The sequence below is a fragment of the Cryptomeria japonica genome, chromosome 9 (genome assembly GCF_030272615.1).
Source record: "Cryptomeria japonica chromosome 9, Sugi_1.0, whole genome shotgun sequence".
Classification (NCBI taxonomy): Eukaryota; Viridiplantae; Streptophyta; class Pinopsida; order Cupressales; family Cupressaceae; genus Cryptomeria; species Cryptomeria japonica.
The window spans coordinates 633,148,112-633,169,315 of record NC_081413.1 but is presented as its reverse complement, the minus strand read 5'-3'; the positions used below and the strand labels follow the sequence as shown (position 1 = coordinate 633,169,315).

Below are 21,204 nucleotides of genomic sequence, written 5' to 3'. Positions count from 1 at the left end.
ATAGGCAAAGTTCTATATGTATTGTGGTTAAAGGATTAAATTGAAAATTGTGGGTGTAAAGGAAACGTTATTGAAAATGAATTCTACAAACCTAGAAGATTAAATTTTTCTTTGAGAATTGTAGGTGTAATTGAAATTTTAATTGAAAATGAAAACTATAGAGCCAAAGAATAGAATTTTCTTTGGGAATCGTGGGTGTGAAGGAAATGTTATTGAAAATGAAATCATATCAGAGAATGGAGTTCGATGTTGCTTCCTTGCTTGGCAAGCTCCATGGTGCAGGAGCACCTAGTTTTGAGCTAGTTTTGAGTCCAACTTCTTCATTTTGGTGTGTTTGTTCATACGTTGGTTTGGAGTGGTGAATAAGAGTCTTCTCTTAGGTCTTCATATGTTTTCGTAATGCTTTGGTAGGTTGAATGTCCTTGGGACAATGCATTTGCTCAATTTTGGCTTGTAAGCCATTGTAAGCCTAAAATGGCAAAATCTTGCATTTAGATGAAAATTGCCTTGAATAGCCTTGTTTGCCATTGGGACATGTTAATGTAATGGTTTTTAGTCATCCTAGATGGTTTTGAGGAGAAAACAAAGCATGTAAGGCAAAAATGCTTTTTTTGGCAAAAGTTGTCAAAGTTGCTTGACAACTTTTTGCAACGTTGAGCAACTTTTTGCATTTTTGAGCAAAGGGTTGGTTAGGAATCGATGGAGAGTTAGTTAGGACAAAAATGGCATATAAAAGCCCTGCGAATGAATGTAATGAGGTTGTTGAACGCCTGGAGTAGATTGGAATACAAATTGGAGACCATTTTTTAGTTTTACATAGCATTTTCCAAGAATTAGAGCAGCAATCCGTACCTAATGGATTGATTGCATTGCTGTTCTTTGCTTGTTGTTTTGTATATGTTCTTATAGTGCTCATGGAGCAATTTGGTTAGTTTATTTGCAGGTTTGAATTGAGTTTTCAATTTTGCAAGCTCTCGGCCTGAGTAAGGGTTTGAGAGGCCCAAACATGGTTCCAGCTTGAAGTCCTTTGAGTTCTTCTCAGTAGCCCTTGGGACTCGAGCCATGGAACCTTTGTATAGTGTATATAGCTTTAATTTTCCTTTGGAGGTCATTGAAAGGCCAATGAGCATCATTTCCTAGGCGAGCTCAGTCATAGCCCGGTTAGGAAATGAATGAGATTATGCAAGTGTTTGTAGGAATGAGCAGGGTTGGAGTTGCAGAGTGTTTGGGATGAACAAGTGATGTGTGGCAGAGCATATGTGTGAATTTGGAGGTGTGGCAAATCAAGGAAGACACCTAACCCTTGGAAAAAGACCAAAACAAGCCTAAAATCACCTAAAACAAGCGTTTCTCGGGTTCCGTACCTGTACGGTCAGACTGAGATTCCTCACTTCATTAATTGGAAAGTACTTCCAAAAGGGTATCCTGATCAGCAAAGAGTTTGTGTGGGTCTTTGGAGAAATTGTGAGAAAATCCACAAAAACCGGTTAGGTAGGGCTAATTGGGGCTCTAGGGCTACTAGGCCTAGAAAATAGGAAAAGGAAGGACCGATGAGGAAATGAATCAAACTCTCACTCAAAACCAGTTGATTATCCTTGAAAAACATCACAAACACCTACTACAACCTCTGCAAGCATTTGTTAGGAGTTTAAGAGTGGAAGGTTGGATTCACCCTTCTGAATCTCAACCATGCTTGAGCAACCAGTGAGCACATCTTGATTGGGAGCACTCTTAGAGAGTTGAGGTGTCTAAATTGATTAGTAGAGCAGATGAACAATGAATGAAGCCCACTAGGACAACACCTGACTGCCCTTAAACAAGGAATTAACTCTTTTTGAGGATTCCTCCCCATCACTCCACACATTCCATGTGTTTGTTGTTGAATCTCAGGTAAGCCTTCTACTAGATTCTCCCGAGCCAATTGAGAGAGATATGATAGGTTGAGATGCCCATACCGCTGATGCCAAAGAGTGCTTATGGAAGAACTCTTCGTAGCCATTGCAATCTCTTGAGACTCTCCTAGTATCAATCAGCTTGTACAATCCATGATCTTCAAGGCCAACAACAATTGTCTTCTTTGACTTCTTATTAACAATGTGGCACTTGTGTGCATTGAAGATCACATCTAACTTTAGACAATGTTGCATCATTTGATTGACAAAAAGCAGATCGAGCTCCATGCTTGGAACATAGTATACGTTGAGAAATATGAGATTTCTCCAACCAGATGTTATTTGAACATTGCCCTGGCCGATAATTGTATACTCTTCACCTCCTCCAAAGATCATTGAATTAGGGCAAGCCGTGTATTCCGTGAACCAATCTCTTATGTGCATGAAATGCTGAGAAGCTCCAAAATCAATGTACTAGGCAGATGATTCAACTTGGTTTGCTTATCTTTTGGCCATAAAAGCATAAAAAGCAAATTCCTGCTCAGTGTGCTCTGCAACATGGCCCTTTTGTTGAGACCCTCTCTAGTTGGATTGCTTGTCAGTCAATCTTTTTCTATGTTGTTGCTTCATGTGGCCAAGCTTACCACACTAGTGACATGTGATAACCTTCTTGGAGTTGCTCTCAGGTTTGCTCTGCCCTTTTGGGTGAAAGGACTTTCCTTTGCCTTTGCCTTTGTCCTTGGCTTTAGTAGTGAAGGCTTGTTCTGCAGGTGATGATTCATTGCCGCTCCCAAACTGTTGTTTCCACCTTTCTTGTTGTAGATGCTTGTTGCACAATTTAGGAAACTTCTGGTCAACATTCGTGGATGTAATGTTGAGCGTTTCAACAAAATTTTCATACGAATCTGAGAGTGATCGCCACCATGTCTTCTTCCTCCATCTTGCGACCAATAGCTTTTAGTTGATCACGAATATCGTTGATCTTCATAAGAGCTCCTATAGAGACATCTTATTGTCCATCATGTTTGAAAACAACATATTCTTTAGAAAGAATGCTCGGCCCTTGTTTGATGTTTCATGGAGATCCTTCATATGCATCCAAATCTTCGAAGCTGACTTGCTAGATGACACTTGTGGAAGCATGTCATGAATGACTGACAATTTGATGAGCATAATTGTTTCCCGGTTTCACTCATCGTACTTGCCCTGGTCTTTTCTTGCCATTATGGGACGAGGAGTCGTACCTAGAACAACTTGGTTTAGACACTGATACTCAAATATTGTGACCATTCACTGTTTCCACATGTAATTTTTGCCATTGAAGCATCGATTATTTTCAAACATGATGTTGGTCAACGTCACCATCCCTCCAGCTTTTTGATGCACCAAAAACGAGGTAGAACAAACTGCAGTAGTATACTTCACAAATTTCGAGGCACAAAAAATCACGATCAAAGGGTTTGCTTGCATGAAACCCTTGACTGGTGGCAAAATTAAAAAAAAACCCAAATTGCCTTGGTTTTGCAACAAAAAAACATGATCAAAAACCCTAGATCCATGATTTTTTAGAAAAGAAACATGTGCAGAGTGGAAACCATGGCCCCCAAAACCCTTCTCGAGCTGTGATGTGCAGAAAGGTTGCACAAAAATAACTCACACCTAGATCACAAAAAGTCAGAAAGAAAAAATAGCCCACAATTTTGTGGCCCATCGTAGTAAACACCAAACCCATTGTGATTTTTAAAGAGCTGTCATGATGTTTAAAAGACCCCTGCAAATTGCAAAGTTTCGACCCATAGAAAACGTAGTAAAGAAGAACACTTTGCATGCCTAGATAAAAAACCCGTGCGAATCTGCAGGAAGGCCACACGATTCAACAAACAAGCTTGCCATGAAAAGAAGTAGTGATCTCCAAAAAAAAAGCAATACATGAAAACCTTTTTGCAATTTTTCTTCAGTGAACTCGAATACGCAATTTTTGTTAAAAATTTGATTGGATTTCTTAACAAAAAAAAACCTTCGAACTTCCCTTGAAAATAATTCCTTTGATTTTCAGATTGAAACAAACCCTCACGATTTGAAAGCTCCAATTTTTGTGTAAAAATTATCAGTAAAAAACTTTGAAAAACAAGTTCAGGATTACCCATGAATTTTTTCGCCAATTTTTTTTAAGGTTGCTCTGATACCATGAAATGGTAATTGCTTATTAAATTAATGAAGACAAACAAATACATATAGGCAATTATAGAATGACGTTTCTAAATGAAGCAATCGTGAACGAACAACCAAAATAGAAACAATCTAAAACTAACTAAAGATCAATTAATGACCATTAATAATATAATAAATAGTTTAATGCCACCATGAAACACAGAGGAGATAAAAGAGAGGGTATCATCCAAGCGGCACAAGTAACACACTCATAAATAAGCTTAAAAGGCTGTAATCATTCACTTCCCAAAAGAAGGTAGGATTGTGTTGCTACACATCAATTGATGGGAACGCATAGTTGCAACTGTATATGTGGCCCTTGCTCAAAATAATTGGTACACGAATCGAAAGTGGAAAATTGTGTGGAAAATAAAAACTTGCATACAAGATTAGAATGGATTGTGGAAATCTGTTAGCTTTAAATAAAAACTTGGTAAAAATTCCAGGTTTTCTTATAATTAACTTGAATGCATTGGACCAACGAGATGCTGAATTAGCAACAGACACACCTGGAAATTCGATTATCTATTTATTGGATGTCCCTGTGCTAAAAAGAATTGGTCAGCATTGTCTTCTCTTTTCAAGGTCATCTGATTAGGCACAACTCTCAAGTGCTTTGTTTTTGAATGGCTAAAATTTGTAACCAAGTTGGAGATTCTCTAATGCATGCTTTCTTTCACTCCATGATTGAACTAATGAATGAAATGTTTTAATAATTTCCACAAGACCAGTGTGGCATATGGGACCAAGAGCAGCAACAAAAGAGTAGCATAGAAGCCTCGACTTGAGGCACAAGAGCATTGAAGCTTTGTAAGGGTTGTAAATTCCTCTTGATGTCAGATCTTTTGTAGTGGATCATGATCAATTTTTTTTCAGGTTTAGCCAACCTTGCCTTCTTAAATAGGGTGTTTAAGTTATCTACTCTCAGTATGTCTTTGTAGTTGATACATTCCATATTGTAGTGCCATTCTATTTCCATCATACATCCCTTGCAAAATAGGCGTGTTCTCATTTCCCACTCCTTTAAGTATTGGTCATCTTTTGGTTTCACACCTAAGATGATTTAAGCCAGTCTTTGACTTGGCTATCAAAATTTTTGCTCTTCTTCAATGGTTAGTCTAGACCAGTGGTGGTTCTTCATACTTTGAACTTTTTTTAGTAGATTAAAAACTGGGCCATCACTAATGCTTCCAAAGAGAAAGTTCCTGCTTTGGCTAATAAAATCTCATAGGGAACTAAAGTCTTAGTGTTGAGCAAAGAAACGAAACTCGGACTCGGCTCGGACTCAGCAAGGCCAAATCGGACTCGGACTCGGGACTCGGCGTCAGACTCGGCTCCAGACTCGGCTGGACTCGGGAAAGTGAAAAACTCAAAAAATTTAGAGATTTTTTAAGATTTAAAACTTGTTTCATGCACCCTTTATTGAATACACCTTAAAGACACAATAACATCATCAAACTCGGCTCATTTGATTACATACACAAGTATACATCAATCACATAAGCATAAACGCAAATTGTAGCTGAAGAAAATAACAAACATAGATATATAAATATTGTCAAATGTATACAATATTACAAAACTCATGGAATAAAAAATCCATGTCATCATATGATCATCATCAAATGTTTCATACAAATACCAAAGGTAAATACAACTACAAGTCTATGGCTCAGAGGAGCCTGCACCATCCGGCCCCAGCCCCCTGCGAAGGCGTCTAAGGTAGTTCCTGGATGATTCGACTGCCATAGCCGCTCCCCGTGACACCTGCCATGCTCACCAACATTAGGAACATCCGTGTCACTATCTGCCTCTGAATCTCCTGTCTGTGCTCGTGCTCTCCGCTCCTCCTCTGCCATGGCTACAGTCTCAACCTCTATATCTACCTGGTCGATCCAATCAATGTCAGACTCGGAGGTTAAATTTTCTCTACTTCTATCGACACAGTTTCCCCCATATTTTTCGACGGGGGTTTGGGGGCAGCGCCCCCAAGGTGGGGTCAAGGGGCAGCGCCCCTTGCGCGCTTCCTGTCGCGATACAGGGCGAGGTCGAGGGGCAGCGCCCCGCGAGGCCAAAAAAACTTATTACAAGTCTGAATTAGGGTTTCTTTGAGAGTCTTCCTTAGGGCCTGGTTTTGCACTTGTTGCTAATTGGGTCTTGCTTGGTGAGTATCATTCTTGAAGGTCCAAGCTAGGTCAAGTTGGTGAGTGATAAAGTCTGGAATGTCATCCTGATCTTCAAATGCCCTGAAATTTGGCTAAGTCTGGAATGTCCTGATCCTGAAATTTGACTAAGTCTGGAAAACTGAAGAATCCTCCAAAAACTAGATTTTGCAATATAACTCCTGGAGGCCCGAAACCACTCTCAAACATCCTGACAGTATATATGGAATATAACTTAAAGTATAAGAATGTCACTTATACTTAAATGTTATATTCCATAAAATAATCCTGACGGAGAGACCAAAATGTCAAATTTCGCCCTTCCAAAAAAACTTATTACTTTTTAAAAAAACTTTTTAAAATGTTTTTTTTTGTCATTTTATTAACCCAGCCAGTAGCCGAGTCTGGGGCTCAGGACTCGGCGAGTCTGGCGATTTTGAGCCAAAATCGCCAACTCGGCGAGTCTGGCGAGTTTACTCTCCAGACTCGGCCGAGTCCGAGTCCGAGCCCCTGGGACTCGTTTGGCCTGACTCGGACTCGGACTGTTGAGGTTGCTTATGATTAAATGTTTCTCAATTCTTTCCACCTGTTTCTATTTTTGATTTGACATCCTGCTGCCCCAAATTTTACACTAATAAAGTATCAGTGGAGTGACAAGCAAATCAAACAGGATTCTCTTGATTTTCCAGTAATGATTTGTTATTTAGAATCTACAAAAAGATAAAATATTAAAAAGTAAAAGAATATTTAAAGATACATAAAAGGTTAGCACACATCCTAGTTAGAGCAATAGGCTGAAGTTTGAAGCATGACTAGGATTTACATTGAATCCTCTTTAATTGGATGTTTTTTTTTATTGCTATCATTGAGAAATGTTCTGCTCATATGAGAATCAACATGAGACGAAAATAAACTCTTGCGAGCTTAACAATGAAACTTAGACCAGCTCCTTTTGAGCAACCGCATTAGAAACCACATATGGAAGAGCCAGAGTCACTACATAGAAATCTACTTATGTGGAAACCACCTCCACACTAGAAGCCAATTATGGAATACCAAGAGTCACAACATATAATTCTATGTTAAATGTCCCTTTAGGATTTGAACTTTGGTCTCCACAATGAGAATTCAATGCTTTAGCTGATTAAGTTCAACTCCTTGGACAATTGGATGTGGTTTGACAAATATGGAAAGACTTTACTAAATTTTAATGGACTTGCCAAGAACACCTGTGAGAGAAAATATAGTAGGAATGAATAGAGATTATACTAGACCACTATTTTTTGGGTATTAAAAATATAATAAGGTTTAAGCCCATAATCGGACAAAGTCATATTAGGGTATAATTTAGCTCTTGAGAATGAGTCTTCAAATCTATCTATGGAAAATAACCCCAATATGGTAATTCAAATCATTTTGGTCAAAGGGACAAGAAAAGGAAGATATATCCATCAAGCGAGATGGAAAATGGAGTGCATCCTCATGAGCATACTAGAAGTCATGGAAAATATGATAGAGGTCAATTATCCCATGAATAAAGTGACACTGACAGGGTTGCAGACTTTTTAAGTAAAGCTATTGTTGATGACAACATCATTAGGTGGACATGAGAGTACCAGAAAAACAGATTCTTGCGATCTGTTAGCACCAAATTTTTTCATTGAAACCCTTTTTGAATATTTTTTTTCTTGTCGAAGAAAAAATGAGAAAACTGGGCAACTGTTATAGAATACCAAATGGAATTATTGATTTATCAGTGTATGAGAGGGTCAGCTTCCCTCATATCACATTTATTTTGGATTTTTAATATTCATTTTTATTTGAAAGTGTGAAAGGGACAAAGGATGGATATGTTTGGAAAAAAGGTGATGTGGGATATTCTTGTTCAATTCCATTGTTTTTTTGATAGTCTACAAAGCCAATGCATCATGCATAAATGACCCAACATTATTTTATAAGACCTCATCAGAATAGCTATGATTTGCTTTTGACATCAAACCATATAAATTCATTAAGAAGCATGATAATAGTTTTAAAGGGATTATGAATAGAACTTTTTGGGGGTATATTTTGCCTTGTGCATAATGTATAGAAAAAAAGAGTCTGAAAAAAATGTGTATGAGTGGAGTAAATCAAAATTGGCTTTTCTATTTCTTAAAATTTTCTAGAAGTATTAGCCAATTTGATTATATTTGCAAAATATAAATTTCTTATGTCATGGTACAAAATAATCTGCTAACTGATTCAAAGTAAAAAAAATAAAAAATATTTTGCTAACTAATTTTCTAAATCTTTTCTTTGCTTATTATAAATGTACTAAAGAATAACAGACTTTGGATGAATTGTATCTCATCCTTCTTGCAAAAATATGTCAAATACTTGGTCCTCTGAACAACAGTAACTCAGTTGAATGACTCAATTCTTGATATTTTGCTGAACGGAAGAGGTCGAACAACATAGGCATTATCTAGTTTGTTGTGAGTGAATAGGAGGCTGCCATCATGTTCTCTATCATGTGACATCAAGATCCCAACCAACAAGAATTTACATTCTTAAAGAACGTGTGTCCAATCTTCTGGTTCTTTTTACATGGCTCTAGTTGTAATCATCCTGTCAACCCTTCTATCCCATACCATTCGAGTAACTTCTTTCCAACTGCTTATCAATTTCAGACATTTTAATTAATAGACTGTTATCACATCTCTCAGGTTCAGTGGGCCCTCCCAAGCCCCTTCCCATCCCCAACATAACTCCAAGCCAAGAATAAATGCAGCTACCATAATTTATGGTCTCACCAAACTTGAAGCTGCAATTGCTGCCATGATTCATGAGGTTAGTGAAAATGAGACAAATGCCCCCATGCCAACCAACTGCATCCTTCATATTTTGCCTTGCAATGAACTCCATTTGGCCTGCTAACAGTTAAAGACATCATGTAGTTTATTATTATTACAACATATCACCGATACAACAAAGGAAAAGTTCTGAATTAGTTAGGCTTGAATTTGTTTTGTACGAGACAATTCCACTACACATTACTCATCCATAAATATATCTTCTACACTATATCAGGTCAAAGGGTATATTTTATAGTTAGGGAAGTATTTAAGTCATCTTCTTCACTTCTTGAGCAGAGATATCAACGTGCAAATTGGCACTGCAACTTTACATTTGAAGGTGACTTGGTGTACCTATTTGTAACCAACATATCTTAATGAGCACTGCAGTAGCCTTGACAGATTCAACAACATCCCTTGGTATCTGAAAAATGAGATGCATCATTATGCACTCTACTGATGTGCATAATGTACACTAATAACGTAAGGTTTACAAAGAAAAAGATTCATGGCTGTTCTGATTATTAAGCAATTGATGGTGGTTATAACTGTAGTTATATTTGATGATTGATTTCACAATACATTTATTGACTCCTGTCAATGGCTAAGCCAGAGAAACTGCAAACTTCTCTGAAAATTTTACAAAAGGAATAAAAGCAATAAATTTAGCCATTATGTCAGCAATCTGCTCTTGAGTAGCACTTGATAAAGAGAAACAAACTGTCAAATTTATCATTGATGAATTTGATGAAGAGAAATATCCTCATGTTGACCAATTGTGGAATGTAGTGTTTATGAAACTTGATGCTTTTGGCTCTTGCATTGTAAACTAGGTTTTTTCACTCACAATGAAGTGGTGTAGGTGTAGTTGGAGCTATTCGTAAATCAAACAAAATTCTGGGTAACTGCACAAGCTCACAACCCAGAGTCAGAACTGTCTTTTATTCTATGCTTTAGTGGAAGTTAACACATGAGCATGGTGAAACTTTCTTTGCCATGAAGCAACTCTAGAAGTCCAAGCAAATGTATAGCCAGTAGTTGAGTGCTTAGTATCAATTAAATGAGCCCAATCAGAGTTTGTTTATCTGGATAGCTCAAAATTCAAGAATGCCTAGCAACAAGATAGATCTTAAGTCAAGTGGATATAAGATTTACAAAATTGTCTACCTATTGTTGATAGAGAGAATCATCAATTGGTGGAGAAGCATCAAAGGCTGGCAGTTTCAGTCTGACCCCCACAGTGGTTGTAGGTGGATATACTACAGTATGAATTGCTTTACCCTAGTATCTGTATGTCACTTTGGCTATGCATCATGCTGTAGGCCAACACCATAATGGTCAGCTATATCTCAAGTATAGCACAAAGTCATTAAGATGGTTTCCTGTATAAAATCCAGTTTTCACTGTTTAAGCAGTGTGTGGATTTCATTTTGAAATTTGGGGTTGTGTTTCATTGGTTTAGAGTAATTTAATGACTAAATTTTAACCTTTTCCATACTGTAACCTGCCATATGACACTGAATATTTGAGGTATGAAAGCATTTTTTTGAGCTGGCTATTTTAATCTCTTAATAATGTATATTCTAGTCCTCATGTTATGCATCAATCTATACATAGTTTTGAAAATCCAGACATGTTATTTTATTAATTTTCCACTCCAGTGGAATCGTGATAGCTCTTTCATGATTTTAATCTATATTGGTGCAGAATTTTTGAATGCAAACTGAGGGTGACTTCTAATTAGGAGGGATGAACGGTGGTGCTTTCAATGGACAAATATTGGCAGATAAGCTTACCAAGTTGAACAACTCACAACAGAGTATTGAGAGTATCCTTTTATCTGTCTTCATTTTCATGTATTCTCTACAGGTCTGTACATGTTTGAACATGTTGAAATTTTCAGGCATCTAGACATTTTGCAGTTTTGGATATTGTGTATGGGATTTTTTTGACAGGCCAGAATTCAAGATATAATGCAGTATTAAGGACAACTTGTTGAAGTTGACCCATATATCATTCACTTAAGTAACATAGTAGCCCGAGTATGATGGGATATAATAATCAAAATCTGATTAAGTGGCAGATGAAAAGATATAATATGTAACTACATCTGTTAATATATAACCTTAAACTCAGATACGAGGGGATGTGGGAAAAAAATTGTAAAAGAGCAGCCTTTTCATGATTTAGCTACCACCATTACTGCTGGACGTGTATAATTTGAGAATGAGAGTTGAGACATATTATTGACTACTGTTTCCATAGAAGCATTTGATGTATCCACCTGAAACAAAGCATTTAAAATATAAAATTGCAGAGGTTTTGAGTTGATGGGACTGCGGCATTATAGTAGCCTATTTATGGGACTACAAAAATTGAATTCTATTGGTGCAAATATTGTGTGTCCTCTGTAGCGATGGGATCTTAGGGAGATGTAGAAGTGAGATGAGAGCTGGAATATGGAATGTCCAGAAAAATGACAGGGCTAGATTTAAGGATCTTACTCTGGCCAGGAGGTTGGAATACCTGGTTGACTATAGGAACAGTAATCAGAGACTCTCAACTGATATGACTGGTTACTGCCAAAACAAACAAACGTGTTGATATATTGACATTACCAGGCTACGGACTATTTAACTTGCAAGTAGCGTAGCATGTAAAGGGAATTTCCTATCTTTCATAAATATGTGAGCATACTTTGATCTCTGTATTTCTGGCATGATTGGAGCAGCCTTGGGCATGGCCAAATTTTTTTTGATAACCAAATTCCCTGTTACCTGTTTGCTATGGTCCTTTTGTAATATAGCACGGTCTTCCTGGGTTGTGATTGAAGAACTCCATACTTTCTTAAGGATTTATATTTCTCGAGGAAAATCTCATTATGCCCCATGAATGTAAAGCTCCAATTCATATGTATTCAATTATTAAGTATAGTAACAAGCATATTGAAGAAAAATTTCAAAGCCTGGTGACTAATTTCCTGATGTTAGAAAACATTCAATCAATCACACGATAGTTGAATTCTTCAAATATGTAACCGTGCACAGATATTTACGCCTTCAAATAATCTTTGATTCTTTCAAAAATCTTACAAAGTAACTAATATTACTCACAGCTGTGTGGAAATTTACTCTATTCAGTATGGTAAAATCTCTCTATCATGCTTCTATTTTTATATATTAATTTAGCTAAAAATCAAGTCTTTTAAAAATCAGCTTTACTTACAAAAGCATCCACCTCACTTACAAGGATGAGATGGAAGACAAGTCAAAATATTTATCTACATTTTATTTTGACTTATTTAGCTAAATAAAAGACTTTCATTTTAATCAATAAAGTGAAATGCAAGATAGATTGACTTGAACCACTTTAAGTTTCAAACACATTGACACTAAACCTTTGTAGGGAAGTTCCTATTTGAGAAAAAACAAAATAGCTGTCTCTCTTAATGAGGAAGTAATTTTACACCAATCTATACTTGCTGATCTGCTGCTCCTAAAAACTAAAAGTTTTTGTGATGTTACTCATCAATGCTTGTTAGAAAACTTCTTTGGAGGCTTTCTTTCCCTAAATGTGCTCCTAGGAGCCTCAACATTCTCTTGAGCATCCCTTAATGTTTGTGTGAACCATCGTGCTCTTCTGATAGAATTGGAAGGGGTTGAAGTCTCTCCCCTCCTCATCTGAAGGCTATTGTCTTGAACTGGAAGCCATTGGTGTCTTTGAAGTCCTAGGCTCAAACTTCGGAGTTGCCTACTCATCGTCTGTCATTGGAAAGATCTCATGAGTCTTTTTGGATGCAAAGCCTTTCTCAAACTTAACACCTCTACTGAGTAGTACATTTCTCTGCCCTGGAACAAATATCTTGTAGGATGTTGAAGTCTCACTATAACCTGCAAATATACCCTTCTTGTTGGAAGGTTCCAACTTTGTCTTCCTCTCTACAAGTATATGTATATAAACTAGACAAACAAAGATGTAGAGATCACTCACTTTTGGCTTCACACTATTGGATGCCTCTTCTAGTGTCTTGTACTCCAGGATGCTGTGAGGACACTTGTTCTGGATATAGTATATGCACTATTGTAAGACATGCTTTTGCCCAAAGAAACATTGGAAGTCCAATTGATGAATCAGGGTCTTAACAGCCTCTATAATGGATTGATTCTTTTGCTTTGCAAGCCCATTTTGTGTGTTGTATCTAACTGTAAGCTCCCTTTTACCCCTACTTTCTTGCAAAAACCTTCAAATTCCTTGGAGGTATGCTCTCCCCCATTGTCTAATCTCAAGACCTTGGTCTTCTTCCTTGTTTGATTTCATCTTTCATCTTTAAGAAGATCCATGTCTCACGAGAGAAGTCATCAATGAAGGAAACATAAACATGCTTCCCACAATTGATCCAACTAACATTGGTCCACACAGATTTGAATGCTTCAAGTCTAAATTCTCCTTAGACCTATGCTCATTGCTTGGGAAAGAAACTTTGACATTCTTGCTAAGTGTGTATCCTCTACATACTCTTTGTTGGTCAATGTTGAACTTTGGAACCCCTGTGAGAATCTTCCTCAAAATAGATAATGCATTGTGATGTAGATGCCCTATCATCTTTTGCCATAACTCACACAAATTGCCATTGTTATGAACTAGATCATGAACCGATTCACCCTATAACATATATAGATTTCCTTATCTAACACCTATTACTTGTCCAATGTCTAAACTGAATCCTTTTGGTCTATTAAGAACTTGTTAATTCTTGAATTCTATAGCATTTATCTTATCCTCCATTATATAAATTGAAAGTAATATTTTTGAGACTAGGAACAAAGAACACGTCATCAAACTCAAATGAGTTACTTGATTGAGGATTATCTAGCTTGTACTAGGAGTGAGCTTAGTTCCACTCAAACTGAAGAGGTCATACCAAAAGATACTTAGTAACATGCTGTCTCTTTCAGTCACCATACTCTTGGGCATCCCATGCAATCTAAACATCTCCTTGAAAACCAAATCAGCTACCTGTGCTTTTGTATAAGTCACTGAAATAGAAAAGATGTGTCCAAATTTAGTTAACCTATGAACCACCACATAAATACAATCTTTGCCTTGTATTTTACGCAACCTTGTGATAAAATCCATAGAGATACATTCCCATTTTTCATTACAAATGAGTAGGGGCTGAAGTATACCAGTGGGATAATGGTGCTCATTCTTATTCTGCTGGCAAGTGGGACACTCTTTAACATACTTGAGGACTTCATTTTTAAGCCCTTTTCAAGTAAACCTCTCTCAGATCTGCCTGTAGGTCTTGACGAAATCCGGGTGACCAGCTGTAGGTGCATCATGGAAAGTTCTCATTGTCTTCACCTTAAGTTGTGAAAAAGGCACCACATAAATTTTCTCCTTATATATGATCAACTCATTAGTCACCTTGAACTTGTCATTATGAATTGTGTCCTCTGTAACTCCTGCTGCCCATGAATTTTTGGCATATTCTGCTGCAATTAATTCTCTCTAATCAGTAGAAATATCCATCAAAGAACGTATGTAAGGCCTCTTAGAAAGTGCATCAACAACTATATCTTTTTCTCTCCTTGATGTAAACAATGTCAAAATCACTTGCTTGCAATTTGGTGACCTACTTTTGTTGCCTATCATTGAGATCCGTTTGGTTCATGAAGTATTTGATGCTGTTGTGGTCTGTTTTGATGATAAAATTACCCCCACCTAGGTATGTTCTGAATTTGGCCAAGGCATGCATTATGGCCAACATCTCTTTATCATAATCGGACTAGCTTCTCTCCACACCTCTTAATTTTCTGCTCACAAATGTGATGGAGTGCTTCTCTTGCATCAAAACTGCTTCTATCCCCTCTCTTAAGAATCACACTCCAACTCAAAAGGTTTGGTAAAATTAGGTATTGCCAAAACTAGACATTGTTGAAGTGCTTAAAATACTTCTGTGTTGAATCGGACAACTCAAAGGCTCCCTTAGTCAAATCTGTAACTGGAGTTGTAGTCTATGAAAAGTCTCTAACAAACCTCTTGTAGAATTTGCAGAGACCAAAAAATCCCTTGAGCTGCGTGAGATTTGTAGGAGTAGGCCATTTAACAATAGCCTTGATCTTCTCAGGATCAATTCTCATTCCCTCTTCACCAATGATGTGACTAAGATAAAGAAGTTTTGTCATCCCGAAGTCACAGTTAGACTCCTAGCATACATAGCATACAGAGACTCACTCTCTAAGATGCTTTATACCTCCTCAAAATGCTGCATATGCTCCTCCCAAGTCTTATTGAAAATTTGGATGTCATTGAAAAATATCAAAACAATTTTCCTCAGTTGTTTTCTGAGCACTTGACTCATACAACTCTAAAAAGTGGCCGAAGCATTTGTCAATCCAAAGGTTATTACCAAAAACTTGAAATGCTCAAAGTGGCACCTGAAAGCAGTCTTCTCAATATCCTCTTTCCTCATTTGAATCTGATGATACCCTGATCTCAAATCTATCTTAGAAAGGTGTTGAGCCTCATGCAACTCATCAATCAACTCGTCTATCCTAGGATTCAAGGCCCTAGAATGAATACACAGCCGCATTGTTGCATCTTTTTTCTTCACTAAAACTATTGCTAATGCGAATGGACTCTTGTTGGTTCTTATGTGCCCCATCTCTAGTAATTACTGAATTGCCTTTTCGATTTCATCCTTTTGCCTTTAGGATGTTGATAATTAGTGATTACAGGTTTGGCTCCCTCCTCCAGCTGAATGACATGCTCTATTCCCCTCTCAGGTGGAACTCCATGAGGGATACTCCCAAACACCTTACTATGCTTGGATGGCAAGCTTTGAACATCTGAATGGTAAGTGTTCTTTTGCTGGTCTAAAATTGTAGGAACTGTTGGCATGATGAGATACTTTTCTGCCCACTCTACCTGATCAGGTCTAATTTGCCCCTCCATCCTCTTAAGAGAGCTCTACCAGTGATCACATCCATGTCATACCAAGAATTAACATCATTGCCCACCGTGCCAACCAAAGGAATTTATCTTTCAGCTCATAATCATCCAATTGTATACTCATACTAGAGATCTTATGAGTACAAGAAAGCTGATACCCGTTAGCTATGGTCTCTTGAAATCCATTGTGATCTTTAGTTTGCAATCCTCTCTTAGCTACAAACCTCCCATCAATAAAATTATGTGTAGCTCTTGAATCATTTAAAACAACTACTTGCTGCTCCTATATTGCACCTCTCACCTTGAATGTTATTGCCCTTTGTGCAATATTGAGTGGTGCTATGGTCCAATCATCCTTGGACTCTTCTTCTGATGTGTTTTCCTCTTCACTACTCTCTAAATGAAATTACTTATCTGATTTTTCTGATGCAGATTCCTTAGTTGAAAAATACTCCAACTGCTTAGCTTTTGCTTTCATACTGCACTTATATGAGAGGTCATTCAACTGCTCACTATCCAACTTGTTCGAATCATTCCATGGCTGATGTGATTCCCTTTGGAGCTGTTTCTTGTCGTGGTCCTTCTTATGAGGGAATCCCTTAGACTGAAATTTGCTTATAGAAGTAGAAGCCTCCATGTCTCTAGCCTTTTTGATGGCCTTTTGTAAGGTAGGTGGATTGAGAGCCTTAATCCAACCTCTCAATAAATCTGTCAATGACTCTTCTTTCTGAAATATCAGTGACTAACATTACAAGTCTTTGAAAATTTCCAATATATGTATCAACTGAACTCCATTGCTTTAGTTGTGCCAACTCTTTGAAATGCAGCTCTGGATTCCTCCTTATCAAATCTTTCAAATTAATCTCTCTATAAAATCTGCATAAGAAGTAATCCTATCATGTTTCATGGTGATCATCCCATGATGCCACCACTCATGTGCAATGCCAGAAAGATTTATTGCCACATACTTAATAACCTCTTCTTCTAGCATAGGATTGAGTTGGAAGTAGGTGTCTACCTTCTGAACCCAAGCACTAGCTGAAGTCTTCCCTGTATCATCGTAATAAGGAACAGTACATTTCCTCAGCTTCTTCTGCAAGTCATAGTTCTATGCTCTATCACTAGTGCAGGGTCTGTGCTTCATTGTGACGTCAATATAGTGCCTTAATAATATAGCAGCTGCAACTTAGGACCTCACTCTCCAAATCATGTTTGAACTGATCCTGGAAATTAGTTAGCTAAGGCACATTATCTGCTAGTGCTGGTATCTTAGGTGAAAAGGTAGGCATAAGAGGCCTTGGGTTGATGGTTTTAGTTTGCTGATTTGGATTACCACCATGAACTGAGTTCTCTCCTCGGCCATTTTTCCCTCCATCATTGCTTCCATTGTTGTCTCCATTATTACCTCCACTATTGGCATTGTTTGCACTAGCATGTATCCCCATTTGTTGAGCCATTATTTTTGTTAATAACTTTGAATGCTAACTTTGATGTTGTGCCTTTTGGATCTCTGGCATTCCTCTCACCCATATTTTCTATATTGTGTCGACCTTTGGTCCTCTACACTTAAATTCAGACCAGTTCTGTTTCTGTGATAATGCCATGGATATGGCAATCATTGCCAACCTAACATATTACTATTTTGTCATATTGTACCCTCCAGGATGGTAGGATTCACTGCATTGATACCATTGTAATATGCTGCCTTGTTTTGTCTTCGATTTTTTTTGTTTTAAAAAGTTTTTTACAATAGTTTTGAATTGGAAAATAAAATGTAGGTAATAGAAGTAATTGCAACAATCTAATAACTCAAAAATTCTACAAAATTCTGAAATATTTCTGATTTGAATAGACAATATTTCTAAAAACTATGAGCGACCCAGGTCATTAAATGACATTAGGTATCTATTTCAAATATACCCAAAAAATGAAACAATGATAAAGCTTGAGCTGTTCACAAAATATGCAATCTGGATGTGCCAAAAGTGCACTCCAATCTCCATAAACTCTACCAAAACCACACAAGGAATAAGCAAGATAGAACAGATCCAAATCACCTCCAATTGGTAGCTCTTAACTCAAACCCTAATGCCCAATAAATAGAGTATGGTCAACCACAAAGAGGTATGACCAACATATGAGAGTACAACTAGCTTGAAAGAAACAAGAACAACAAAAATCTCCTCAATATCGATCTCTCTCAATCAGATTTTGCAATGAAACTTCAATAAAACTGAACAATGGAATCCTTAATCAGCTCAATGGTGTTCCATAAATGAAAACACCAAAAAATTCTCCAAATTATGTCTCTCAATAACATGAAGAATGTTGCTTGCAAGGGGTATTGTCCTCATAAATCAAAGAAGGGAAATCTCATCTAGAAGAAATGACAATATCAAATATCAAACTTAACATAAGAAATGAGCTCCACAAAAACTGTTTTATAACTCTCTTAGAAAAATCGACTCTCCACTTTTTTCTTTAAATTTAATAAAAGTCACTTTTAAATTTTTAATCTTCCAATGTGTTGAAATTATAGCTAGCTCGGATTATGTTTCAAATTTAAATGTTGTGTAAATGCAATTCAAATTTGGTTTATAACTTGTGCAATTAAATTACTATTGGACTAGGCCCAAAATCACACCATGTAACTTGTGATTAAGTTAAATGTAAGGGAGACTCATAATGTAACTTGTAATTGAGTCCAGCCCCAAATGAAACGTGTGATATGCAATTATTTATACAACTTGTAATCAAATTATTGGGTTAGGCCCAATTGGAAAATGTAACTTGATTTGGGCGCCAAACTTGTCAAAAGGAAAATAATATGAAGTTGGCCTAATAATGCTAGGCCGACCTATGTAAGAGGATTGAGTCTTGTATATAACAAGTCTCAATCATGGCAATCAGATATATACATTCAATCACCCATTTCTAGCAATCAAATATTCTGCCCTTGCGAATATCCTCTCTGCTCTTCTTCAGCAAATTGGTCTTCAGAAAATCAACGAATTGCTTCATAACAGCTGGGCGAATTTGTATGCCAGACCAGGCTGTCGATCTCCTTCACATATGTGCTAAATACTGTGCATGTCAAGCTCCATTCAAGTTCGGATTTGTGTATCTTCAGGTAGCAGACTTATTGGCAGATTTGTTTGGTGATATCAGGCTGTGACAATCATCTACCTTACAGACAGAACCCTGCCTGTGCATCTTCAGATTAGGGTCTGCACATAAAGGAATTCATATTGACAAAGCACTGCCCTAGATTGGGAGTCTTATCAGATAAGTGATATGATGCTTATTGTAATTGTAATTTGCTCATACTAAAGGGTTTTGATCTGGATCTTTGATGCTGGGTTTTTTCCTCCAAGAGGGAGGTTTTCCTAGGTTATATTGTGTTTTGTGTCTCTTGTGTGTTTACATTTAAGTTAATTTCTGAGTTTACTTAAATCTGATCACTAAAACTAACACAATGTAGCATCCAAATATAGAAAGGCACCATTCATTTAAAATAAATCATCTTTTAGTTTATAACTGACCCATATAGTCCCTTTATCATATAAATTAAATTAATGATAAAGTTAAATCATTAATTTTTTATTAAATAATAATATATTGTTATTTTATTTAAAACCAATGGACTATGTGTGTTAATTTTAAGCAATCAGATGTTAATCTTAAATAATCAGGCTATAACAGAACAATAACAACAATAAAAACACAAAACAAGACACACCAATACCCTGGGAAAACCTCCCTCGTGGAGGTGAAAAACCCAGCCACAAAGTACAATGTGTATTATCTCAAATGTAGGCAATTACAAGGCAAGTGTGCTTATCTCATATTGTTGTTCAACCATCAAGATAGCAGATCTGAATTCCTCTTTATATGATAATGGAGATTGCAACCCTTATCATCAGCATCAAATTCGCTCAAGGCAAGTCTTCATTAGCTTCACAAGATCTTGATAGCATCACCTAACAGCCAGCCTTCACACAATGGATGAGGAGCAAGTTCGCACGAGAGAGAGAGAGAGAGAGAGAGAGAGAGAGAGAGAGAGAGAGAGAGAGAGATCGCCAAATGTTGGAGAGCAGATTACATGTGTTGACAGCCTTAAGAATGATTTGGCGAGAGAGAGAGATCGCCAAATGTTGGAGAGTAGATTACATGTGTTGACAGCCTTAAGAATGATTTGGCTTGTATATAAATTGATTCATTATGCTGTGCAAATGACTTGCTTATATACTTGACTTGTGGTGTCAAGTCTCAAATTAGCCTGCCTTGTTAATTTAATAATAGTATTAGGTATATCGTCCAAATAGGTCTTGATCTATTAAGACGTTATTGCTTGATTGCCTTTACCACACACTACATGAGTTTGGGCCCAACCCAATTACATAATCGCTCAAAATATATATTGGGCCTACCCTATCTACAAGTTACATTCAATATAGGACCACAAGTTACATCGCCCAATTAGGGTCAGACCAAATTTCAAGTTACATTTATAGGGCTTGTCCTATCCACAAGTTACGTTATATATAGGTCTTGCCCAAACAAGACATAATTACAAGTTACATGTATTTGGGCCCAACCCTAAATTCGATTTACATAATAGATAATACATGTGTATTTTAATTGCCATTGACAACATTAAAATACAATAGATAGTTATCCGAGCTAGCTACTATTTCAACAATGTGAAATGCTGAGATAATGCTCAAAATTAAATCCATTGACAATACTAAATATAGTAACTTTGCTAGTTGGTTTAGTTAGTGCTCAAAATAGACTTACTAAAAATATTTATTGAAAGGCTAACCCAAAATCATTCCAAAAAAGGGCATTATGCTCATAATGATGGTGGAAGCTCAACTAAACATGAAATATTGGCAAACTACTGGACATGATGCCTCCAAATTTCTTTGACCTTGAGTCATTAGCCTATGAGAACCAAACTGAAAGGCTAATGGTCCACCAATTCAACAGGCTAGGAAGGGGACATTACATTATGCTTCTTAACACTGCCAAAGATACTAGATGCTAAGTATTATTCTTCTTCAAAGATGCCATCTCATTGTTCATGGCTTCCATTTTAGAATCTGCATCACTCCTAACCATAGCCTCTCTAACAATCCTGGGCTC

At 37.0% G+C, this 21,204-nt stretch overlaps 1 protein-coding gene across 9 annotated transcripts in view; it reads left to right on the top strand.

Moving 5' to 3' along the window:
• LOC131078102 (uncharacterized) overlaps positions 1-21,204 on the top strand; it is a 181,196-nt gene that overhangs the window by 16,264 nt on the left and 143,728 nt on the right. For 5 of the 9 annotated variants that reach the window (XM_058015760.2, XM_058015758.2, XM_058015761.2 and 2 more), the window contains one exon: positions 10,810-10,930. The exons of the other annotated variants lie outside the window; for them this stretch is intronic. In XM_058015760.2, coding sequence (XP_057871743.2) covers positions 10,852-10,930 — 79 coding nt within the window. In that variant the 5' untranslated portion in view covers positions 10,810-10,851. The remainder of the gene's footprint in view (positions 1-10,809; positions 10,931-21,204) is intronic. 9 annotated transcript variants of the gene reach the window in all.